The sequence below is a fragment of the Dendrobium catenatum genome, unplaced genomic scaffold (assembly GCF_001605985.2).
Source record: "Dendrobium catenatum unplaced genomic scaffold, ASM160598v2 fragScaff_scaffold_637, whole genome shotgun sequence".
Lineage (NCBI taxonomy): Eukaryota > Viridiplantae > Streptophyta > Magnoliopsida > Asparagales > Orchidaceae > Dendrobium > Dendrobium catenatum.
The window spans coordinates 1,214,165-1,237,061 of record NW_021319099.1 but is presented as its reverse complement, the minus strand read 5'-3'; the positions used below and the strand labels follow the sequence as shown (position 1 = coordinate 1,237,061).

The following is a 22,897-nucleotide window of genomic DNA, read 5'->3' as shown; positions in this document are numbered from 1 at the left end:
TTCATCGAGTTTGATCAAGTGTTTAAAGAAAAAATAATGACACAAAAACATACTTTAAACCTTCATTAGCATTCAATGGCTCAGTTTCAGGTTCCACCCCCTCTAGCATGAATACATGACAACAGAGCTTGCGGAGTTCCATGACAACATTAATAAGGGATATCTGGAAATTTTAAATGTTCAGTTACTGGTAAAGAATAAATATAAAGAAGGTTATCTTTGAGTTAAATTTAACCTGTGGACCACCACGACGTGCAAGAATCTGGTAATTCCGAGTAAGGATGGCTTTGTAATATTCCTTCTGTTTACTGCTTAAATCCACACGTAAAATGAGCTCTTTTTTTGGTGGCAGGTCCTTCATAACATCTTTCTTTACTCCTAGATTTTTGAACAAAAGATAAGTAACCGTTTATTTTCATAAACAAGATGAAAGTTCTAATCTTTAACTAGCCAATCCACCATAAATATTCTTGGCCACGGCATTCTTGAAAGCACCATAGATTCTTTTTATCATAAATAATGCAAGAAAAAGTAGTATCAAAAGCAGCATGGCAGATAAGTAGGAAATTCACTACAAGGGGCTGTTTGTTTCACTTAAACATAAATACATAGTAAAATAGAATGAAATATAAAGTAAATGTAGTGTATTTGTAATGGTTAGTGTTGTTTAGTTGAGCATAAAGTTGTGGGCTCTAAGGGGGTGTTTGGTATAGGATTGGATTAAATTTTAGTAGGATTTACTAAATTCTGTAAATCCGGATTTAGTAAATCCGGGGCTCTTAAATCCTAAATTGTGTTTGGTATGACAATTTTTATATCTTGTTAAATCCAGAAAGATGTTTGGCAACAGATAATAGGATTTAAAACGGTTCGACTTCGCTCCTTCGACGACGTCCCCTTCCTGTCGGATCGGACGTTACAAAATTTTGATCTGAAGCAACGACGGGAGCTCGCTAGCTCGCTGTGAAGGTAAGTTTCTCCCTTTCACGCGCTTCTTCGGCCAAATCCCGTAAATCCGACTTCTAGCGGGATTAGGACTTATCGGGATTTAGCGGATTTACGGCGTAAATCCGCAAATCCGGGATTTACGGATTTGCCGGATTTACCGCGACTTTTTTGCGTTTGGCTGGATTTACCCTAAATCCTACTAAAAACTCGAAAAAAATCCGATACCAAACACCCCCTAAAAATTTACACCCCGGCCTCTCCTCATTTGAGAGAATTTTAGCAATATTCTAAATCAAATTTTCAAATGGTAGATTAAGTTTCAATCTCATTTTGTGAGGTTTTTAACTTTGCATTCAAGATTCTCATAGGCGCAAGCATCTAAAGCACCTATTGATTTACCCCTCCAGATGATGATAAAGAACTTTCGATTAAGGCCAATCGTTAGATAGATATGGGGCATCCAACGCATATTGATTTTAATCAATTTTTTAGAGCCCACAAAAGTAAATGCATAAGATTATTTTTTTATGTTTGGTTTAATAATATATAGTTGGCCACAACAGAATGCATCGGGGATGATCCCTCAAACTTAAGGGAAAATTTTATAAGATGGTGGTGAGACCTGCAATGCTTTATGGTGTTGAATGTTGGCCATTAAAAGAGAAGCATAATACTACCTTAAGTGTTGCAGACATTAAGATGCTTAGGTGGATGAGTGGCTTTACCCTTAGAGATAGGATACGAAATGAGCATATACGTGAAAAGGTTGGAGTAGCTCCAGTGGAAGATAAGATTAGAGAGAGTCGCCTTAGATGGTTTGGTCATATTAAACGGAGGCCTCCCAATGACCCAGTTAGGAAAGTTGAGGCATTAGATTTGGCTTTTGTTAAGAAAGGTAGAGATAGACCTAAAAAGACTTAGTTAGAAAATATTAGAAATGATATTTCTTTATTATATTTAAATGAGAATTTGAAAAGGATTCATGTAGCCGACCCCACATAGTGGGATAAAGGCTTGATGTTGTGGTTGTTGTTGGTTTAATAATAGATAGTTGTATTGTCATGCACCTTAGTATTATGGATGAATGTATAGTTTTGAATGTAATACAAAAAAGAATATATATTATGTAGATTTTCATAAAGTAATAATAAGCTTTGTAGTCTATTTTGATGATTTAAATTATGCAAGCTTCCATATCGATGATCATGATGAATTTATTAAAGGATATTAAAAGATAAAATATATTTTACAATAATCTAGGCAGACTAATTTTCTACTCACTCAATCTTGGTTTGAAAGAAAAGTTAGAATAGGTGTAGGTAAGAAATATATTTAACTGGATTGTCCATCTCTATTACATCTCATGGTTTAGCCAAGGGGTCAAAATAGGGCGTACCACAAACCATGTCATGAAACAATACATATGGTTGATATTGAAGCACTTCAAGTATTTCTGCTGATAAATGATTCACTTCAGCAATACATGAAATTATAACTTACTATGAAATAGTTATTTTTTACCCTTTTATCCTATCATTCCTGATGTTATGTCCTTATTCATAACATCAACTTGTTTTATTTGTAATTCTTTTTCTGGGCAAACAATATTTGAAAGTTTGAATAGCCATTCTTGTTGAGTTGTTTCTGATTCGATGAAGATAGCTTGACTTGGTTGATGAATTTTAAGCATCTTTATACTTAACTGAAAGTAGAAGTTTCAGTATCTATTATTTTGCTCAGCCAATCATTCCTGATCATCCAACCATTCTTCTATTGTCAATCTTATAATAAATGCTTTTGGATAACAATCGTTTCACATGCATAAAATACAATGGATTCTACCTATTATTCCCAAACTCATTTCTAAAGCCTTCGTCCTTATTCTGGTGCCTGTTAAATTACAAGATTTTCTTTTCTTTTTTTTTTTTTTTTGCATTTTAGTATTGCAATGACTTCTATCCCTGAATTGTTTGTCAATGCTATGAATAAAATATGAAGTGACACAGTACTTTCACTGAAGCAATTATCTTAATTTCACTTGTAAAATAAGTTATCAATATATCCTTTAACAAAACTATTCTTCTATAATATAAATTGTCATTACCGGGTTAGATGAGAAAAGTAAAAGGTTGCATTAGATAGTTGACAACTAATATAAAACTTGTTGAACAATCATTACATAAATCATTTAATACATTGTATTAATATTAGAGCAACATCTTAAAGTGATGTGTGGTAAGATCTTAATATAGTAAAAAGTGCAAAGGGGCAGCTATACTAGTGCTGAAGTGCAATGTTAAATAAACAAGAGTTCCTATATCATGGACAAATGTGGGCAAAAAAACTAATCAATGAAATTAGAATTAGAATAAAAACTTGGAATATGGGTACTCTTACGGGAAAATTAATGTAATTCATAGATATTATGATTTACATGAAATTATATATTCTATATATTCAGGAAACTAAATGAGTTGGGGAAAAGGCTTAAGTAGATCAATAGTTTAGGATATAAACTTTGGTATTCAGATTTCAGGTACAAGTCGTATTAGAAATGATGTAAGTGTGATTAAAAATTAAAGTTTGAAGGATAATATTGTAGAAATTAATCAAATTTGAGATGGAATGATAACTTTAAAGATTGTTGTTGATGCTAAGATTATTTTTGTTATAAATGCTTATGCTCCTAAAGTAGATTTGAATAGATGTTCAAATTTTTTGAAATGACATGGTAGAATTAATACAAAGTATAAAAAAGAGTATTTATTGGAGGAGGACTAAAAAGATATGTTAGTAGAGTTGTATAAGATTTTAAAAACATTGATGGTGGCTACAAATTTAAAACGATGAATGTAGGTGATAGGACCATATTAGATTTTGCTCCAACGTATGATTTTATAATTGTTGATACTTGATTCAAATTAATATAGGAGCATCTAATTATTCATAAGAATGATCATAGTAAAACTTAAATTGACTATTTTCTTATAAGAGAAATAGATTGTTAATCTTGCAAATATTGTAAAGTCACTTCAAGTGAAAGTTTATGTACCCAACATTACTTATTAATTTTAGACTTCAAGATAAAGGGGGGAAATAAAAAATAAAAAAATAATATGGGGGTATTTAAAGAACTTTAATAAAAATATTTTTAAAGTAAGTTTCAAGATCTTAAGATTTGAATGTTTCATAAGGAAGCTAATGTTATATGAGAAAATATAACTCGTGATATTAAAAAATATTGTGAAATATGCGCTTGAAAAATCAAAAGGAAAAGCTCTGATGGGGACATCAGAGCTTGGAAAGTCTATTAGAGGTGTGGCCGCCGATCTACGGCCACGATTGCGCCGATGTATTTTTAAGTTGTCATATGTATTTGTCTTTTATTTATTTATGTTTGTATTTACTTTAGTTGTTTTCCCCTTCTACTGCTTACTTGAGGGTGGTCATGTGTAAGCCCAAAGGGTATCGTCGTCTTTTATTTTTGAGTCCTTTGTATGAGGCTATATATAGCTCTTATGTTCTCTTTTCATGGTTAATGAATGAATGATAAAATTTTCCCCGTGGTCTGAGTTCTTGTGAGAGCTTGAGAGAGATTGGAGAGAGATCCCTTGGAGAGGGAACTAAATCACCCACCAACCTAAGAAGTGTCCAAGTTCGTGGTTCTCTCTTCTCTATCTTTCTTTTCCCTCTTCCCTTCCCCTACTTGCCGTCGGCCAAGGATTCCCCACTCCCTAAGCCGCCGACCACCTTAGCCATCCACCCTCACATGTCGGTTATCCCCCCCCCAACCACTCACGACCAAACCCCATACCGCCGACCCCTCCCCCTTGGTTTTCCCTCCATTTCCACTTGCCCTCAAATCCTTCCTAAATTAGCTTTCATATTTTAGATAACTCAATTAATGAACAAATTCAAATCTATTTGAATTTGAAATGCTTACCTAATTTATAAATCCTATTTTAGGAAATTTTCTAATTCATAGCCTATTTGAGTTTTAAATTAATTTGGGATGAAATTTTTTATTCCAAATTTAATTTATTAATTTAAGAAAGCATTGAATGCTTCCTTAAATCCCTCCTCCCTCTCCCTATTGCCGCCGGTCCCCCCTCTTGGATTCCATTGGAATTATTTCCAAAATCCAAATAACTCTCTTGGCAATAATTCAAATCTCCCCTCCACCTCTCTTTCTTTCCAAACCCACCTCTTTTCTTTTGGAATTAAATCCCAAGCCCCTCTACTCCACCCGCCCCCCACCATGTTTCAAACCACCTTTTAATTTCTATCCAAATCCAAGAGACTTTCATTTGGAAATTAATCCCAACTTTTCCCTCCAAAATCCCCTCTTAAATCCCACTCTAACTCCACCAAAATCTCTGAATTTCCATACCCTAATCCCCTACTACTACGCCGGCCACCTCCCCATCTTCTCCATTACAACTCTTGAGAGAAACTCACAACAACGATCATCGTCCACACCTCAACCCTTCGAAACCAATAAATGGCTGATCCTGAACTTGATTCCATATTCGCTTACGACAAGCAAGGGAACGTCAACATTCTCCACTCCACCTTCGACTTCAACCCGGAAACCGACAATTCCATCGAAGAATACGTGGACCGCATCATCTTAACACTTTTCAAAGCCGTCGAAGAACAACTTGCCAACGTTCAGTGGCAAATTGTTTCTGGACCCCGACAAGGGTGAACTTCTTCCCTATTCATTTATCTTCCTAATCCGCTAACCTTGTAGGTGATGATTTAATTGCAAGGTTTCGTGCTTCGCTCTCTGCCTCCGCTTAGAAAACGTAGGATTTGAGTTTACTTTCTATGTTGCATATCTCAATGTTAGATTAGGGATTTTATTGAATAGCTACTTGATTTGCATCTTGTTGGATTTCTGAATTAATTTGGTGGTTCATGTTCCTAGCTTGTGATTTGGCCTAAGCGTAGTTACCCCTCATTCATTTCCTATCATTGTTTAGTGACTAATAGTTTTAATTATTATTTGCTCTTATCTAAGAAGTGCAATTTCTTATTGCATTCATCTAAAGCATGCGTAGTCCTGCATCAAGCTCCTAATAATAAAAATAATTAGTAGTGGAATTAAAATGTGCAAGAAAAAATAAAAAAAATAAAATGCTTTGTCATAAAAACTGGTATAAATGTAAAATTAAAAAAAAATGGAAAGAAATATGTTGTGAGTTATTTATGTGGTAGGGATTCCAAAAAAGCTTTATGTGATGCAATTTAGTTATTTTTATAATAGATTAGATACTAAGGGGAACAAAATATGTATATACAAGCTAGCTAAGCAAAGAGATAAGAGAAGTAAAAATTTAATTCAAGTGAAGTGCAATAAAGATGAAGATAAAAAAAATTCTTAGAAAAAGATATTTAACATAGGTTGATGAAATATTTTGATAAACTTTTAATGAATGTTGTGAGTTTGACTTTAATATCTTTAGCAACCTAAATGAAAATAAAACTTTTCATCTTTATCATCATATTAGTAATACTAAAGTTAGAGAGGTTTTAAAAAAAATGTGAAAACCAGTAGAACCTGATGAAGTGATGATACTTTAATAGAAATGTGAAAAAGCATAATATTGAGAAAAGGATCAAATGGTCCCTCAACTCGTTAAAATGAGGTCATTTTGGTCCTAACATATAAAGTTAATGGATATTGGACTCAATGGAGTTAAAAATATGAGTATTTTAGTAAATTTTTAATTAAATTATTTGTTAGATATAATTTCAAATAATTATAAACTTTCAAAAAAAATATTAATCATTTATTTAATAAGAAAAATAAATATATATTAATTATCTAACTTAAGTAATAATATCTTAAGAATATTAATTAGCTTAATTATCTGATTACTATTGTAAATATTAATAATTTAAATAATTATATAACTACTATTTTTATTTTAAATAATTATCTAATTATTATTTAAATTTTTAAAAATTTAAATTATCTAATTACTATTTAAAATTTTAATTATCTAATTAATTATTAAATTATTATTTGAATTATTAATTATCTAATTAATTTTAAAATTTTATTAATTTATATTAATTAAATTACATAAATTAAATCCTAAATGATTTGCTCCTCTCTCTCTTTCACATTCTTCGTTGTTATTCGCGTGCTTCGTGTGAGGTAGGATTTGGAACGAGTCTTTAAAGCATTTCTTCGCCTCATTTGATAATGTTCCTTCCTGTCGAATTGGAATTCGCAAAAGTTCTTCGTTCTTCTTGTTGGATAGAATGTAGCGACAGGAGGGTTTTGGACAAATCGTTATTGCCTTCTTCGCCTCCTTTGATGATGCTCCTTCCTATCAAATCGGAACTCACAAAAGTTCGTCGTTCTTGTTGGATCGGGCATAGCCACAGGAGCTCACTCGCTGTGAAGGTAACTATCGTTCTCTCTTTTTTTTCTTATTATTATTTTTGTGGTTATTCCAATCATACCCTCGCTGCCGTCCAATTTTTTTATTATTTTTAACGGCAGGACCAAAATGATCTCATTTAAAAGAGTTGAGGGACCAAATTGGTCCCTCAAAATAGTTAGGGACCATTTTAGTCCCTTCTAAAAAGTTAAGGGGGCATTTTGGTCCTTTTCTCTTTTAATTTTATTTAGAAGACTAAAAAATGTCAAATGATTAGAGAAGTTGTGTATTAGTTCCTACTTTTAAAAATAAAAATGATGCATAAGAGTCTGTGAATTATATATGAATTAAATTACTATGTCATACAATAAAATTATGGTAGTGAATAATTGAGCATAGGTTAAGACGTGATGCTAATGTTTCTTAAAATTAGTTTGAATTCATGCTAGGTAGGTCTACTATGGAAGCCATACATTTATTGAGAGGATTGTTGGAGAAGTATAGAGAATAAGGAGGATCTATATATGATATTTAATGATTTAGAGAAAGTATATTATACATTTTCTAGAGAAATGCTCTAGAGAGTTTGACAAAAGAAAGGAGTTAATAATGCTTATATTCAAATCATTAAAGATATGCATATAGGAGTTGTTACATGTGTTCAAACACAAGGTAGTTTGATCAAGTATTTTTCTATATTAGTTGGATTACATCAAGGATCAGCTTTAAACTCATCTTTTTTATTTAGTCATGGATTATTACTAGACATTTGCAAGAGGAGGGTATATGCTTTTTTGGTAATGATATTCTTGTTGTTGATAAGCATAGAGAGGAGAGTTGATGAAAATTTTGAATTATGGAGGTCAACAGTAAATTCTAAAGATTTTCTGATGAAGACATCAGCAGGAGATTTCTGATTCCGGAACGTTTAACACCGGAAGCATCGGATATCGACGACTACGATCAGAAGACTGTATTTTTTTTTTTTATTTCAACGAGCAAAAACTAGCATCCTACTCATAAATACAAATTTCAGGTATCTCAGCATTGTACTACACTTTATCAGTTTGCAAGTATTAGGAACTTTAGACCACTGCCCGGCTAAAGCCAATTGAGTCAGGAAAGAAGTGAAATTAAAAGAATTGAAATTAGGCCATAAACTATTCTGAATTTAAGTGCTATTAAGCAAGAAAAAGAAACCTCACTGAAAACAAAAACAAAACAATAATTTCTCAGCATAACTTTGCTAATAGCAATTTTGCTACTCCTTAATCAATGTTCAATGACATCAAAACGGGAAACAGTAATGACAAGAAAATGGCAATATAGTGCGCTTCTCTTCAAATTTAGTTTAAGCGGTACCATAAGAAAATATAAATACGCTAATAAAAAAAATTATAATCATAGAAGAAGTGAGATTAAGAATAAATTATTTTTCAGAGGATACTGATATGAAATGCAACAAAGAAAATAATCAAACAATGGTAAAATGTTGAAGAAACTACTTCTAAGGAGGTGTGGCGCAAGCAACTTATGAAGCCTTGCAATTTGCTCCTCCTGATTAATATCTTTGAATTCCTTCTGAAAATCTTCAATACTTGGAAACTGGAAGCAAAAAAAATCAGGCAAACAGTAAAGTTGGCAAAAAGAAAACACAACCTATGAAAAATAATATGAAATCTAGTTAAATACAAGGTAGTCTTATGAAGGAAAAAAAAAAGGTTCTCGCTTCAATTATGCCAACCAAGATACATTACAAAAGCATAATCCCATAGTTCTGCCCAAAAATGAATACTTCAATTGTAACCTTATAAACAATGTGATTTGCATCTTAAATATTAACATATGACACATCATAATCATAGTTCAACACATAACTAAAGAAAAAAAATTATAAAAAAGTGATGCAACCAAAAAAACTAAAGCCTACTAGGTATGCAACTAATTGCTTCCTTTCCAAAAAAACTTAATCAAACACAAAAATAATAAAAACATGACAAAACTAACTTAAACAAAACACAACGACACCTTATAAATTTTTGTAGTTAGAGAAGAAAGACACAATGGGGTGTAAGAAGAAATAGATAGAAGTTCAAGATGAATTATAAGAAGAAAATAGCTCTCAAGCTATTACAAAACTCTCATGTTTTCTTTCAAAAATCATCAAATCACTCTCTCTAAAACTGCCACAAACATCACATTTAAATGGAGAAAAGAAGTTCAAAAGACACCCAAAACAACCGCCCAAATTAACCAATCAGAACAGGGGAAAAGGAGCCCAAAAGGCACCAAAGTAGCCGCCCAAAACAGCCCACCCGAATAGCCAAAGAATTGGGAAAGCCAAGGGACAGCAGCAGGAACCGAACAGCCAAAGCCCAGGGAACCGGAAAAGCCACCGAACAACAAGGCCAGGGAACCGAAAAAGTCAGGAAATAGCATCATAAACCGAACATCCAAGGCCAAAGAACCTGGACAGCCACAGAAACCGAACAGCCTAGAGGAACCGGGGAAGGGGGGGGGTTATTTACATCAAAAAGAGACTGACGGGAACAACACTAAGGTATTAGATAGTATATACATTTTAAAGAAAGATTCAAAATATTGAAAACTTTCAAAGAATTAAAATGTAAAGTCTTGTACAATGATGCAAAACAAAAACAAAAACATATAGCCAAAGAAGATATATATAAAGGTGCAAATAAACCAGCATTTCATTGAACCACATCAAGCATGTGACATGTCAATATGCCATAAGCTTATAACAGCTTCAACATCATAGTGCATCTGTCAATATGCCAATAGGATAAAGAATTATTGACCTTTCCATCATCAAGAAAGTGCATCAGCATGAAAAGCTCATCCAAGTTATTCTGTCAAAGAAAGAAAATAATATGATCAAAGTCAATTCATAAGTTTAATGCCATGAACAGCACTCTAGTATGAAGGGTTAATTGCCTACTACACAAAAATACATACAGTAGTTTATATTATGAATTACTGATAATTAGTATTTCACACCAAAAAAAAAAAAACTACAGTAATAATCAATTATGGCATCATTAAAAACAATCCATTATTCCATTAAATTTCCTTGATGGGAAACATAGTCATCCAATGAAACTGAGTATGTAACAGCTGGCAGACTTAAAATTGATGTATTACAAAATGCTAACATATAACAAAGTAAAACAAAAAGTGACAATTATAATATAAAAAAGCTAGAGAATAGCAACAAAAACTTATCACAGAAAACAATAGCATATGCTGTAACATGGAAATAATAAAAAACAGAATCCCATAACAATCTTAAAAGGAAACCAGGAATCAATGTCTTGCCTACTCGCAATAAAAAAAACTATATTTTCTTTAAAATAAGCTTTTGGTAAAATGGACCGAGTCAGAAAAAGAGGCAAAGAATTGTTCCTAATTTCAGGAACATGTAAAACAAGATATAGATAACATAATCACTATAAAACTAAGTTAAATTTGTCATTATCTCCAATTAAAATTAACGACGAAAGTAATTTTTTATTTGCATGCATGGAATTTCACATTCACATATCGTGCAACACAAGTGAATGTGATTCCCAACCGACTCATTCCCACCAATAAGAAAGCCCAAAGTTCACAATGAATGCAGCATCAGGCCGACACTTCTTGGCATAAAATCATAGATGTACCTGAACAAATTTTCCAAACCCCCACTGGCTATAAAACTTAAATTAGTTTTTCATCATCAAGGCTAAATTAAATATACAATACACTCGCATGTGCATACATTACAAAAGGTACATCCAAACTCCTCGCATCAAGAGCAGTCCATTATATACATACGATACATCGAAACTTCTCGCATCAAGAGCGGATCCATAGGTAGAATTCCACAAAAAAATAAGTGTAAATTACATATATAAGGTAGATTCAAACTCCTTTCATCAAGAGGAGTTCAAAGAGAGGGTCCAACAGGTGCAAGCTCGTATGTGTCTAGAAAGCACGATGAAGAGGAAGGGGTCAGTTCCACCTCTTGGACTGAGTTGAATCAGCCCAGTTTAACTAATTTAGAAGCCAAACGAGATTAGAATCATGGAATTTTGGTCCCGTTGGATTTATCTTGCCAAATCACATCATTTTTCCAATACATATTCTAAAATGGATGTTCATACAGCCTCTAATATCATAACTTAAGTTTTTGGATTTGATATAGTGCACTTTTTAGGTACAAAATATTGTGCGGAATTCGTGTCAACTCAAATCAATTTTGCAATTCATATAAAACACAATGTTTAATTACGCATATCGATGGATAGACTACTATCCTTTTGGGGATAGGAGCTTTTCTTGTCACACATCTTCCATAGTTTATCTAAAGTTTTAAACAATGAAGATTTAAAGTACTTAAAGGCCATTAGAATGGTAAAAAGTAATCAAAGTTACCTTTTATCTACTTTAAATCTAAACCATTTAAGAATTTAGATTAAAGGTGGAATATGTCTTCTAAAAGAATGGTGTGTGTGTATATATATTAGAAATATGCCCATTTGATGTACAAGAGATTAATTATTTAAAAGTGATTTACTATGCGTAATAAAAAAAGTATTTTAATAAACTAAATCCTACAAAATATCATATTATGTATTAATATTAAAAGGGATATAATATTTATGCCAAAATAAATAGCTTATAATATATTTCAAATGTATCTAGCATGAATAGCATTATAATTTTCTAATGACAGACCAAAACTTCTTTAATAAAGAAATTTATAATGCTGCTCATGCTAGATACATTTAAAATATATTATAAGCTATTTATATTGATATAAATATTATACCAAAATAAATATGACACAGACGAAAACTTCTTTAAAGAAGAAATTCATAATGTTGTTCATGCTAGATACATTTGAAATATATTAATAGCTATTTATTTTGGTATAAATATAGCACAGACATGCATGAGCCCGTACAAAAAGAAAATTTTGTCCAAAAACATAAATAAGTTTTGCTCATAGGAAAACTATGTGAAAGTTCAAAATTGGATTCATATTCAATCAAGGCACATACACTTCGACAATAGGAAAAAAAATCATCAAGAAGCCAACAATTACAATAACAAATATCACCAAATAATTATGTGAAAATTATATCTATACACACACACACACTATATATATATATATATATATATATAACTTCTTTTGACAACCATTGCATTGCATAATCTACAAACTCAATACCATGACATTGATTGTATCAACAATATGAAAATAACTTACGAAGTGAGCTTCAAAAGGTTACATACGAAATTTGGGTTCGACCTACCCGGTCAGGTCGCGGGGTCAGGGGGCAGCGCCCCCGGAACAAATTTTGGTTGTAAGGATATTTTTGGAATTAAAAATTAAAAATAAAATGATGAATGCTCTTTAATATTTGTTTGGGGGCAATTGTCTAAATATCATAGTATTTTAAAAGCTTTAGGGGGGGGAAATTGCTTAAAAACCCTTATAATAAAAATTAAAAAACCTAAAAAACTATACAATAAAAAAAATTATTTTTTTTAGGGGGGGCAATTGCCCCCCCTCACCCAAAGGTGGTTCCGCCCTTGTTTATAAATATTTGTAATGAAATTCAAAAGATTGCAAAATGCTTATATTAATCAGAGATAAAAGCATTTGTCATCAAATTTAAGAAAAGAAATATTTACAAGTATGGTGCATAAATTGAATTAAAACTTAACAAGTGCAACGAAATTGGAGAAGTAACCGTTCTTACTTCTTAGGCTTCAAAAAATCATGTATATATAAAACAAAAAATTTGATTTTATGCCTAGATGATCCATTATAATGTTCACTTTTGTTTAACAGCATTAAATGGACAAATACAGAGAGTAACAATATGATTATTGCTTATTGAACTTGAAAAGGCTGGTAACCAAGCAAAACTCACTGATTTGGCAGAAATCGAGAAAAGATGCATGTCAAACCAATGTTGATCAATTAAAATATGCATTACATAGCAAGGACTAGCATTTGAAGCATTTGTAAGATTTGCTATGTGTTTTCACTTTTCAATCACAACAAGATTATATGAAAGTAAGTGTAATTCTTTTTATTGGTTAGGAGTACAAATAAAAGGCATTCAAGAAGAGGTATATTAGACATGTACCATTTCCTAATGATATAGTTCTGATAAGTGATACATCTTTGGAAGTAACTGAAAATTTGACGACCAATGAAAAAGAAAACTTATAGAAGGGCTAATAAGTGGTAGAACAATGATGGGTGAACATTGCTAAAAGAAAAACTGATATATGTATTTGTGACATGTATCTTGGACTTATTATTGAGAGTTAAAGCTAGGTGATGCAAACATCAAAGTTTATCTTTGACAAAAATGCAAGATAATGTGTTGAGAAGTGATAATTGATATTTTGATTTTACTTTAGTAATTTTTTAAAGAACTTTTAGTTTAATTTCATTAAAAACATGTAAATGATGATGATCCCTACAAATAACTAGTTGAGTTCTCTGATACCTGCATTGGTTTGGTTCAATTCTCTGTTTGGTTATCTTCCTAGTTCAATTCCGGCTATTGGTTCTCTATGGTTTTCTCATAGCGCTTTAATTTGGTAATTTGTCTTTGGACCTGCAGTTGGACTTTTGTTAAGCTTTGCTTATTTCATTTAGTGCATGTTATTTACTATTCTTGAGATTTCAATTGGCCATGACCAAGATTGTTGTTCTATTTCTGATTCAGTACCTACTCAGATCTGACTTGGGTTGTTCTTTTAGTTGGATAGACATGGTTTGTGAGATCCTACTCAGCCGTGAAGTGCACATTTTTTGGTAGGGATCAGGTATTGCATTTAACTACATGATCTTAATTATTTGTCAATTCAGATAAACAGGCTGTTTTAGCAAATTTTTGTTATCTAAGGAGGTATTTTGTGGTTATAAATAAGGAATACTTGAGGCATATGAAAGGACAATTCTAATAATATTTTGTTTGATTATTTTTTTTCTTTTGACTGAGTGCTAGATTTGGTGTAATTCTTTCTAGCATGGTATGAGTAGATACTACAAGATTTCAAGGGAAGCTACCATTCTGAACTGTTATTTGGTGACTTATTTTCTATTCTCTACGATTAGTGATGGTTTGTTTGTATGATTGATTATTTTCAAATATGGTTCAATTTGGCTTTTCTATTTGCGATTTAGCTTCTGATCAAGTGCATGATTTTTTTTATAACCCTTAATTTCTATGTGAGATTTTTATTACACGCTCATTAAATTATCACATTATGTTTTTAATTTCATCTAAAAGAAAGATAAATTTGGAGTTTATGATTCTCAAATTTGACCTTGTGTGTATGATTTTGCGCATCTCATCCTAGATCAGCATTAGGAGACCCTCAAACCTAAAAATAAACAAAATTAAATATGACAAATGTGAGAAAATTAGACTGAATAGGTCATAAAATTCAAGAAATAATAATATTTTTGAGAGGGTGAGAGGAAAGCCTATTGAAAATAAGAGAAAATAGATTAAGTTATTTAGGCAAATGTACAACAAAGGAAACAAAGTGCACCATAAAATGGATAGAAAATAAATATGAAAGAATTAAAAAAAAAGGGGAAATTAAAGGCAATACAAGTAAAAATTGCGCCAAAAGATTTTGAAACATAACACCTCATGCAGCATTGTTCAAGAATGAATGGAGATGACAGATTTATGAAACCAACCCCAAATAACTGGGATTAAGGTTAATGCTGATAAAAATGATGCACAAATACCATACAAGTTTGAATCTTGGATAGCCTGCATATTCATAAGTAGACTTGACCAAAGAAAACTGACATACTAACCTGAAGAGGTGTTCCAGTTAAAAGCACACGATGCTTTGCATTAAAAAGTTTTAGTTGAAGAAACAATTTGGACTCTTTGTTCTTAAGACGATGACCTTCATCAACAATCTGTAATGATAAAAGCAACGACCAAGGTAACATAATAAATGCAAAAAATTACGATATTTACAAGGAAGCAAGAAGACAGGAAAATACCATGCACTGCCAGTTAATAGATTTCAGAGATGCTGAATCCATGTTGATCATTTCATATGATGTTAAAAGAACATCAAACATTGTTCTTTTTGCTTGCCTCTTTGGTTTCACATCTTTGAAAGACTTCTTCTTCCTGTGCTTTTTAGTTTTCCCTTTGGGTAAGAAAAATTCATAATTTCTTATGACAGTACGAGCTTGGGCTGATCCAAAGTACATTACCTGAATCATATCCAAATAGTTAAAATGAAAAACCCGAACCATTTGATTTCTGTGCCAAAAAAAAAAATTTCCACGTACAACATTCATTTGTGGAGCCCACGTTAAAAACTCACGCTCCCAGTTCCGCAGTGTTGAAAGTGGTGCTATCACTAAATGAGGAGAAATATTGTCCTCAAAAAGAGAAGCAAGAAATGCAATACTCTGTATAGTTTTTCCTGCATTTAGTGCTCACATATTAGAAACATAAATAGAGCAATTGAGTTGGCAAAACTGACTGATTCAAAGTTTGCTCAGAAATATGTACCAAGGCCCATCTCATCTGCAAGGATCACATGAGTGCTTTTAAACCAGGAATAGCGCAGGAAATTTAAACCTTCAAGCTGATACGGATGCAATGTCCCTACAAGTATTATTAACAACAATTTAAAATTGTATTGGCATAAGAACAGTGAAAATATAGAATAAAATTACATGCATCCATACCTCCAGAAATAAATTCTGGACTTTTCTCAAACTGCTGGAACTCTATCTTTTTCTCAATATGCCGAAACACTTTCTTTTCCTCAAATGGTTGCAACTCTTTCTCCTTAATTTTAGGATCTTTTGAATCACGAATGAGATTTTTGTTCTTGCTACGAAATTTTTTACTACCTCTAGATTGGATCATATTGAACCTTTCAATTTGAGGTTGGAAGGTAGAAATATCTGATTTAACTTCCCATGAACATTCATCATAAGGAAGTTCTCTCCATTTCACGAAATATTCTCGTTCATCACCAATTTTTCTGCAAAAAATATTTAACGCCAAAAGTTTAAAGAGGAAAACAAGACCAACACCTAGTAAAATATGAAAAAAGGACAAAAAATAAACAAACAATATTAATAATGACTAACGATATAAAGTGAGCTTGGGAAGAGCAAGAAAGAGTAGGATAGACTTCTGGCAGAAGGAAATAACTTATTGAACACTTTTTCTTGTTAATGTCCTTCAATCGTCAAATATTCAATAAAAACTTTTTGATATTTCTTTTACATTAAAGATGGTGGAAGGATAACATCAGTATTTGAATTCAGTTACATGGACTAAAATCTACATCTACCAAGAGTATAGAATGAAACTCGGCCGATAATGTTTATTGGAAGCCTGCAAAAAAAAGCAGTAACCTTCAAACACTATTGAGACAACAGAATAAGTTACTGACATATGAAACATTAAAATAGATGATAGTCTCAGATATCAGTCGATATTGTTCTGCCCAAATTACAAAAATATATTTTATTTCTACTTCAAATATTTTGAATGAAAAGCAAGCACGAAGACAACAAAAAAATATAATAACCTTGTTGCAATGATTCTGTCGACAGTTGTCCATTCAGGGCGAATAGCAATCCAATCATCATCAGCACCATTCATTGAATTCATTTGTTTCTGGAAAGTATTTAACCGGGTTCTCAATCGTGGATTGACTTTGCAAGCTTTTTTAAACTCCTCCTCTGGCACCCTGCCCAAATTTTGCAATAAGTGCAAAACTCATCATAATGCAAAATTGCAGCAACACAAAACAAAAGTGCAAAAAATTAATGCCAGTATTTACATGGGAAAAATGATCAACTAAAAAAACGAATTGCATGTTTTTCAAACAACTCGGGATGCCACCTATGAAATAATTAACAAGTATGTACATAATAAAAAGAGATAATAACGCTTATTGAACAGTAACTTCAAGAAATTTGACCAATCTTATGTTTAATGTAGGCTACAAAATCAAAAACCAGTGGGTACCAAGTGCTGTGAAGATAGGACAATCCCTTCCACTTTACTAAGTAATGCTTAACGCCAGCCTTTTTGGACCCAGAATGTGAAACATTAACGTCATCTACTGCAGTTGCTCGTGTTTCACAGTCTAAAATCTTATCAATCTCATTGAGGGGGCTCACCTGCAAAGAAGACAATAATCAATAAATAGGACAAAAGTTTCAAAGCATTTGGATTGATGGATTAAATTAGTTAGGATCCACATGGAACCCATTTTAGTACTCGTATCATAATTTTTAGTCAGAAAGGAAAAGCATACACATTCAGGACAGGTCCAGCTATCAGTGGCAGACGCTTTGATGGGATAAATTAAGCACTTTTGATGGAAAGAATAAGTACAAGTTCTACAACAAAGAAGGCTTCCACCTTCTCCACATGATTGGCATGCATCTTCTTTCTACAGAAGCAGAAAGGATTGTTAGCTATAAACAGAAGGATATATTCTGATAAAAAAAACAAAATTTAGCTTATAGCATACAGAATGACCAAAAGTATTTTTGAGATCATACTGCACCCCTTACTTCCCCACAGTGTGAACTTCCTACAAAATATTCAACGAAATACCTGCTCCACGCTAATTTGGTAAGGTTAATGATTATTTTGTTTGAAGTAATTCAAAGGTTAGATTCAGGAAGAATTGAAACAAAAATGAAAAAAACTCCCAACTCAATATCTTTTTTTAAATGTGTAAGATTCCATCCTTTCTAGTATCATATTCCTGAAACAGGTGAATCTTGCCAATCAGATAAATCTAATTCTCGACAAGTTAAAGTAACTTATCATGGTGCTTATGTTTCCAAGCACATGGTGCAAGTGCATAGCTGACTATTCCTTAATGTGATTTATGTCTCATATCATGGACTCATTTACCAATTTTGCATTTGCATTAGGTACTTTAAAGTACTTAAAGGCCATTAGAATGGTAAATGAGTCCATGATATTTTTATAGTTTGCATTAGAAATAACCAACATGGCTATCTCTGCCACTCCTCCCCTCTCCCTCTTCGCCTTGGTAGGTCCCCTTTCCTCCCCTAAATCATCTTTTCTCTCTGCACATCCTCCCTCCCACTCCCTCTTAGCCTTGGTCAGTCCGCTCTTGTTTCATATACCATTTTCTTTCTCTGCACCTCCCTCTCCCTTGCTCCCTTCCATCCTTCCTTCCTTAAAGGCAAGCACTAGAAGAACTCAAATAAACCATTGGGAAGATTCACAATTACCATTGATGAAAAAAGAAAAAGAAAAAGGAATGCCTTCATTTGAGCTTCATAAAAGACATCAGCCACAAAAAGATCAATTCTTTGCATCACTTTATCTTAATTAAGCATATGTCCGTTATTAATAGATTAATTACATTTCAATCATGATAGTTTCACGTTTAGGTCTTCCCATAGAAGGTTTAGATCATTGGTTCTAGCCTAAGGAATAAGAGTTTTAAGTTATAGTGGTTTTTACATTTTAGTGTAAGTTTTTTTGAGCAAACAAGTTAAAAGATTTTAATCATCGCCATCATTAGCTTTATCCCAAATAAGGGGAACCCAATTTTAAAATCCCATGCGAATTTCATCCATCATAAGTGCTCCATGATGTATTAAACCTATTTAGTACAAATATTTCTGTACAACTTCTACCCAAAATATATTTGTTTTAATCATATTTCTTCCTAAATCTTTGAAACTTAAAAACAATAAAAGAAAAAAAAAACCTTAACTTTCAAAAAGTATTAAGCTCTAATGTTTGTGGATTACTTAAAATTATCATCAACATTACCTTTCTCTATTTTGATTCGGATTTAAGAATCCTCATTTTCTATTTTTTTTTTCTATTAAATGTTTATTGAGGTGTTAAATTTATTCCTTGCAATCATTTTAAAAAACTTCTATCAATATTACCTTCCGTTTGCTCCTTTTCTTTCATATTTCTTAGAATACTAATTTTATCTACCAATATAATGAGTGTATTTTCTTTCAATTTACATATGCAAATAACCTAACTTTATCTTCAATAAATGTCACTCCACTTGTTCTTCAAATATAATCATTCTTAAATTTATCATTCTTAGAAATAAAACACATTCATCTTAAGATTTTTCCTTCCCCATGTTCAACTTAGGCTTCGCTAAATGAAACTTTATGTCTAGTTCTGCTTCTTAGAACAATAGAAATAATGTTAATGTGCTTCATGTATAAAAGTTAAAAAACTATGATGCATTGATACATACATGACGATACAGACACAATATGACAAGGGCATAGGACACATTTATTATTAAAAAAATGTAGGACACATACATGTATTGAAAACGTCACTATAATATTTTATGCTAAAAATTTACAAAAAATTGTATGATAACTACACAAATTAAATAAATAGTAAATGAATTCACATAATAATTAATTTATATAAATAAACAAAAAATTAAAAAAAAATATTAAATTCTTTATACTCAATTTAAGAAGAATCGTTAAATAATATTATAGACTCAACAACAAGAAATACATCAAGCCTTTATCCAACTCCGTGGAGCTAGCTTAAAATATTATAGATAGTTAGCCTAAAATTTAAAAATTTAATTCGTTTGTAAAAAAATAATAATAAACATTATAAAAATTATAGGAAAATATAGTACAATAAATATATAAATTTAGTGTTAAGTAGCTATTAAGTTCTATATAAGTAATAAATTATGAAATAAAAGAGAAGAGATGGATTAACTCAAGTTATTGATTTAATATATTTTTAAGATTAAAATTTTATTATTCATCACACATGTGTTGGACATGCATGTGCATATTTTTTTATTTCTTTTAATTGGATATGTATATGGTATGTCCAACACATGTTGGATAAATGTACATGTTCTACATGTGCCGAACACAACATGCTTCATTATCATGGTTAAAAATTAAATTTCTCACATAGATAATTATGGTGGCTTCCCAAAAAAGTGCTTTTATGATGGAAAAAAATTTCATAAAAGCGCATTTTTTGGAAGAAAAAATCCAAAATTTAAGATTATAAACGTGTTCCATATCTACTGCAATTTCATTATCTGAACAACAGACGGCCTAGACAATTTCCTATCTGAAAAGGAGGCATTATGGTTGCTTAATGCCCAAACCATTGGTTTCAGCATGGAAATGAAATAGCATAAGCAAGGATTTTTCTTTCAGCGATGTATTTAAAAGCCTTGTTTTGTTTAAGATACTAAATATATACTGTGTAGATCTTTTTCGCAACTGCTAACCCTGCTATCGTATCGTTATCCCACGATCCTCTCCATTTTCCAATAAGATCAAACTCATACTAAAGTTAAGTTATGAACAAAAATTTTCAAGAAACAAACTTTAAGAGAAAAAACATACCGCGTCGTCTCTATCTATCCGCTCCGCGGGCTTCTCCTCCGGCTTAGACGCAGATTTCCTCTTCGAAAGAATGAAATCATCATCGTCTGATCCTCCGTCACTGTAGAGAGGCCTCTTATCTGACCGTATTCGAAGTCTCTCCACCAAGCTACTCATCCTCCAATACGATCCAACCGTAAGAAAGGCAAGAAACCCTAGAATTCAGCAGAACAACAGGGTCGCCGGTAGATAGTACGAGGAAAGAGGAGCGACAATGTATCTTTTGCCTAGGGCTAAAGCCCAGTAACAGAAAGTGGGCCCACCGACTCCGAATAGGAACCTAGCGGGAGAGAGTGCCTGAGTTGAGCTTAAAAGTAAGAACAGTATTGTTTGGTCGGAGGCGCGAATCACTGTAGTTCCGGCGAGCGCTGCCGTCCAACCGTCCCGACTTCCTGGAGGATCGAAGCCCCCCCACGGAGAAGAATCAGAGATGCACCGTTTCTCGCAACAGCTTAGCGACGTGAAAGTAATAAGATCTACGTTGGGTCGGGCCCAATCTACGGAGAAATTATGCTGTGCCTAGTCCGGAAGTAGCAATCAAATCACACATAAAGATATATTAACAAGGTTTGGAGGGACACCCATTAATGAAATATTCATCGCATATGGGTTGGACATACATATATTTAAATAGGTTTCATATTTTTATTTGCCTGGTCAGCCCAATTGATTCGATTGATTCATTGATAAAAAATTTTAGGGGATTTATATATATATATATATATATATATATCACTTTATTTTATGCTATTTATATATCTAACATTCAAAACATTAATATTACATGTCTATCACTCATAGAACAAATTTAAGTGTATGGAAAAAAAAAATTTTGAGTGCATGGAATACAATATTAAAGTTTATATGATGGTATGAATGGTAGAAATGAATTATAGGAGTGGTATATTTCATATTTAAGTTGTATATGGGTGATAAGCATGTAATATTAATGTTTTGGATGTTAGATATATAAATAGCATAAAATAAAGTTGTATGTATGTAAATTTCCCAAAATTTTAATTCATAGGAGTTAAAAAGTTTTATTTTCTCTCTCCACATTCATGCATCAACTTTGTATTTACTGCATAAGTGGCACAACTATGTATCAACTACACATCAATTTTGTATTCAATAGATATTTGTTGCATGTTGACTGTATATTTACTATATATTTATTGTGTATTTTTATTTGATTTCTACATATGTCTGGATATGTTCGGCCTATTACTTATCATTATTCTATATCAACATTTAGAAGCAAGGATTTAAAAATCGGACCGGACCGGCCGATTAAACTGGGAACCGATCTGGCGGCCAGTCCAATCCATTCCTTTAAATCGGGTTGCAATCAAACTGGTTAAAAACCTATTATTCAATTACTAGTTGAACTGCTAAACAGTTGGACCAGGCTCGGATGAAAGAACCGACCGGTTTCAAAATGTCCTAATCAGAGCTGTTAATTGCAAATCGAACGGTCGAAACTGGATTTAGGTGGATTAAAGCGGGATTGAAAGTCAAAATCCCTCATTTCGCAATTCGCACACTGCTAACAAAGACGCAAACCCTACGGGACGGTCAGGATTAACGAAGAAGTTCATAGACTAGGAGAGGTGAACGCCGTCTTCTTTCGCGCACATGTCATTTTGCAGGTGAGTCTTTGTTAATGCCCTTTCGTCTCTCATTTTGGTCGGACAATGGTGACATTTGTTTGGGCATGCTTCCATCTGTCCGAGCAAAATAGGGGAGAAAAGGTTGTGATTTTGTTTTTCTTTTTTGATTTTTCCTACATCAGCAGTTGTTTGAATACATTTTTTTTAATCTGGTTCATTCGCCTTTGCCGCAACAGAGAGAGATGAGGGATTTTCTTCAATTTTCTAAATTCGCAAGAAGGGATTGCACTCATGTATCATATTATTTTAGATGTCATTGAACTCCACTCAAATATATTCTAATGATTGGATTCAGTCCATTCAGAAGCTATTCGAAGAAGCTGGTAAGTGGTAACTGTTAATCCCACATTTGTCCGGTCAATTGATGATAAATATATATATATATATAT

At 32.4% G+C, this 22,897-nt stretch overlaps 1 protein-coding gene across 3 annotated transcripts in view; it reads right to left on the bottom strand.

Moving 5' to 3' along the window:
* The window catches only part of LOC110102592 (CHD3-type chromatin-remodeling factor PICKLE), a 97,784-nt gene extending 76,432 nt beyond the window's left edge, over positions 1-21,352 (bottom strand). For 2 of the 3 annotated variants that reach the window (XM_020830979.2, XM_020830980.2), the window contains exons 1-13: positions 20,800-20,955; positions 17,697-17,834; positions 17,405-17,559; positions 16,962-17,123; positions 16,105-16,406; positions 15,926-16,021; positions 15,700-15,836; positions 15,403-15,621; positions 15,208-15,315; positions 10,163-10,213; positions 8,849-8,948; positions 236-378; positions 54-163 (exon numbers count right to left, since the gene is read on the bottom strand). In XM_020830979.2, coding sequence (XP_020686638.1) covers positions 54-163; positions 236-378; positions 8,849-8,948; positions 10,163-10,213; positions 15,208-15,315; positions 15,403-15,621; positions 15,700-15,836; positions 15,926-16,021; positions 16,105-16,406; positions 16,962-17,123; positions 17,405-17,559; positions 17,697-17,834; positions 20,800-20,955 — 1,877 coding nt within the window. Of the gene's footprint in view, positions 1-53; positions 164-235; positions 379-8,848; positions 8,949-10,162; positions 10,214-15,207; positions 15,316-15,402; positions 15,622-15,699; positions 15,837-15,925; positions 16,022-16,104; positions 16,407-16,961; positions 17,124-17,404; positions 17,560-17,696; positions 17,835-20,799 lie in introns of all 3 variants that reach the window. The other variant, XM_020830978.2, reaches the window with a different exon arrangement.
* Between the last annotated feature and the right edge of the window lie 1,545 nt (positions 21,353-22,897).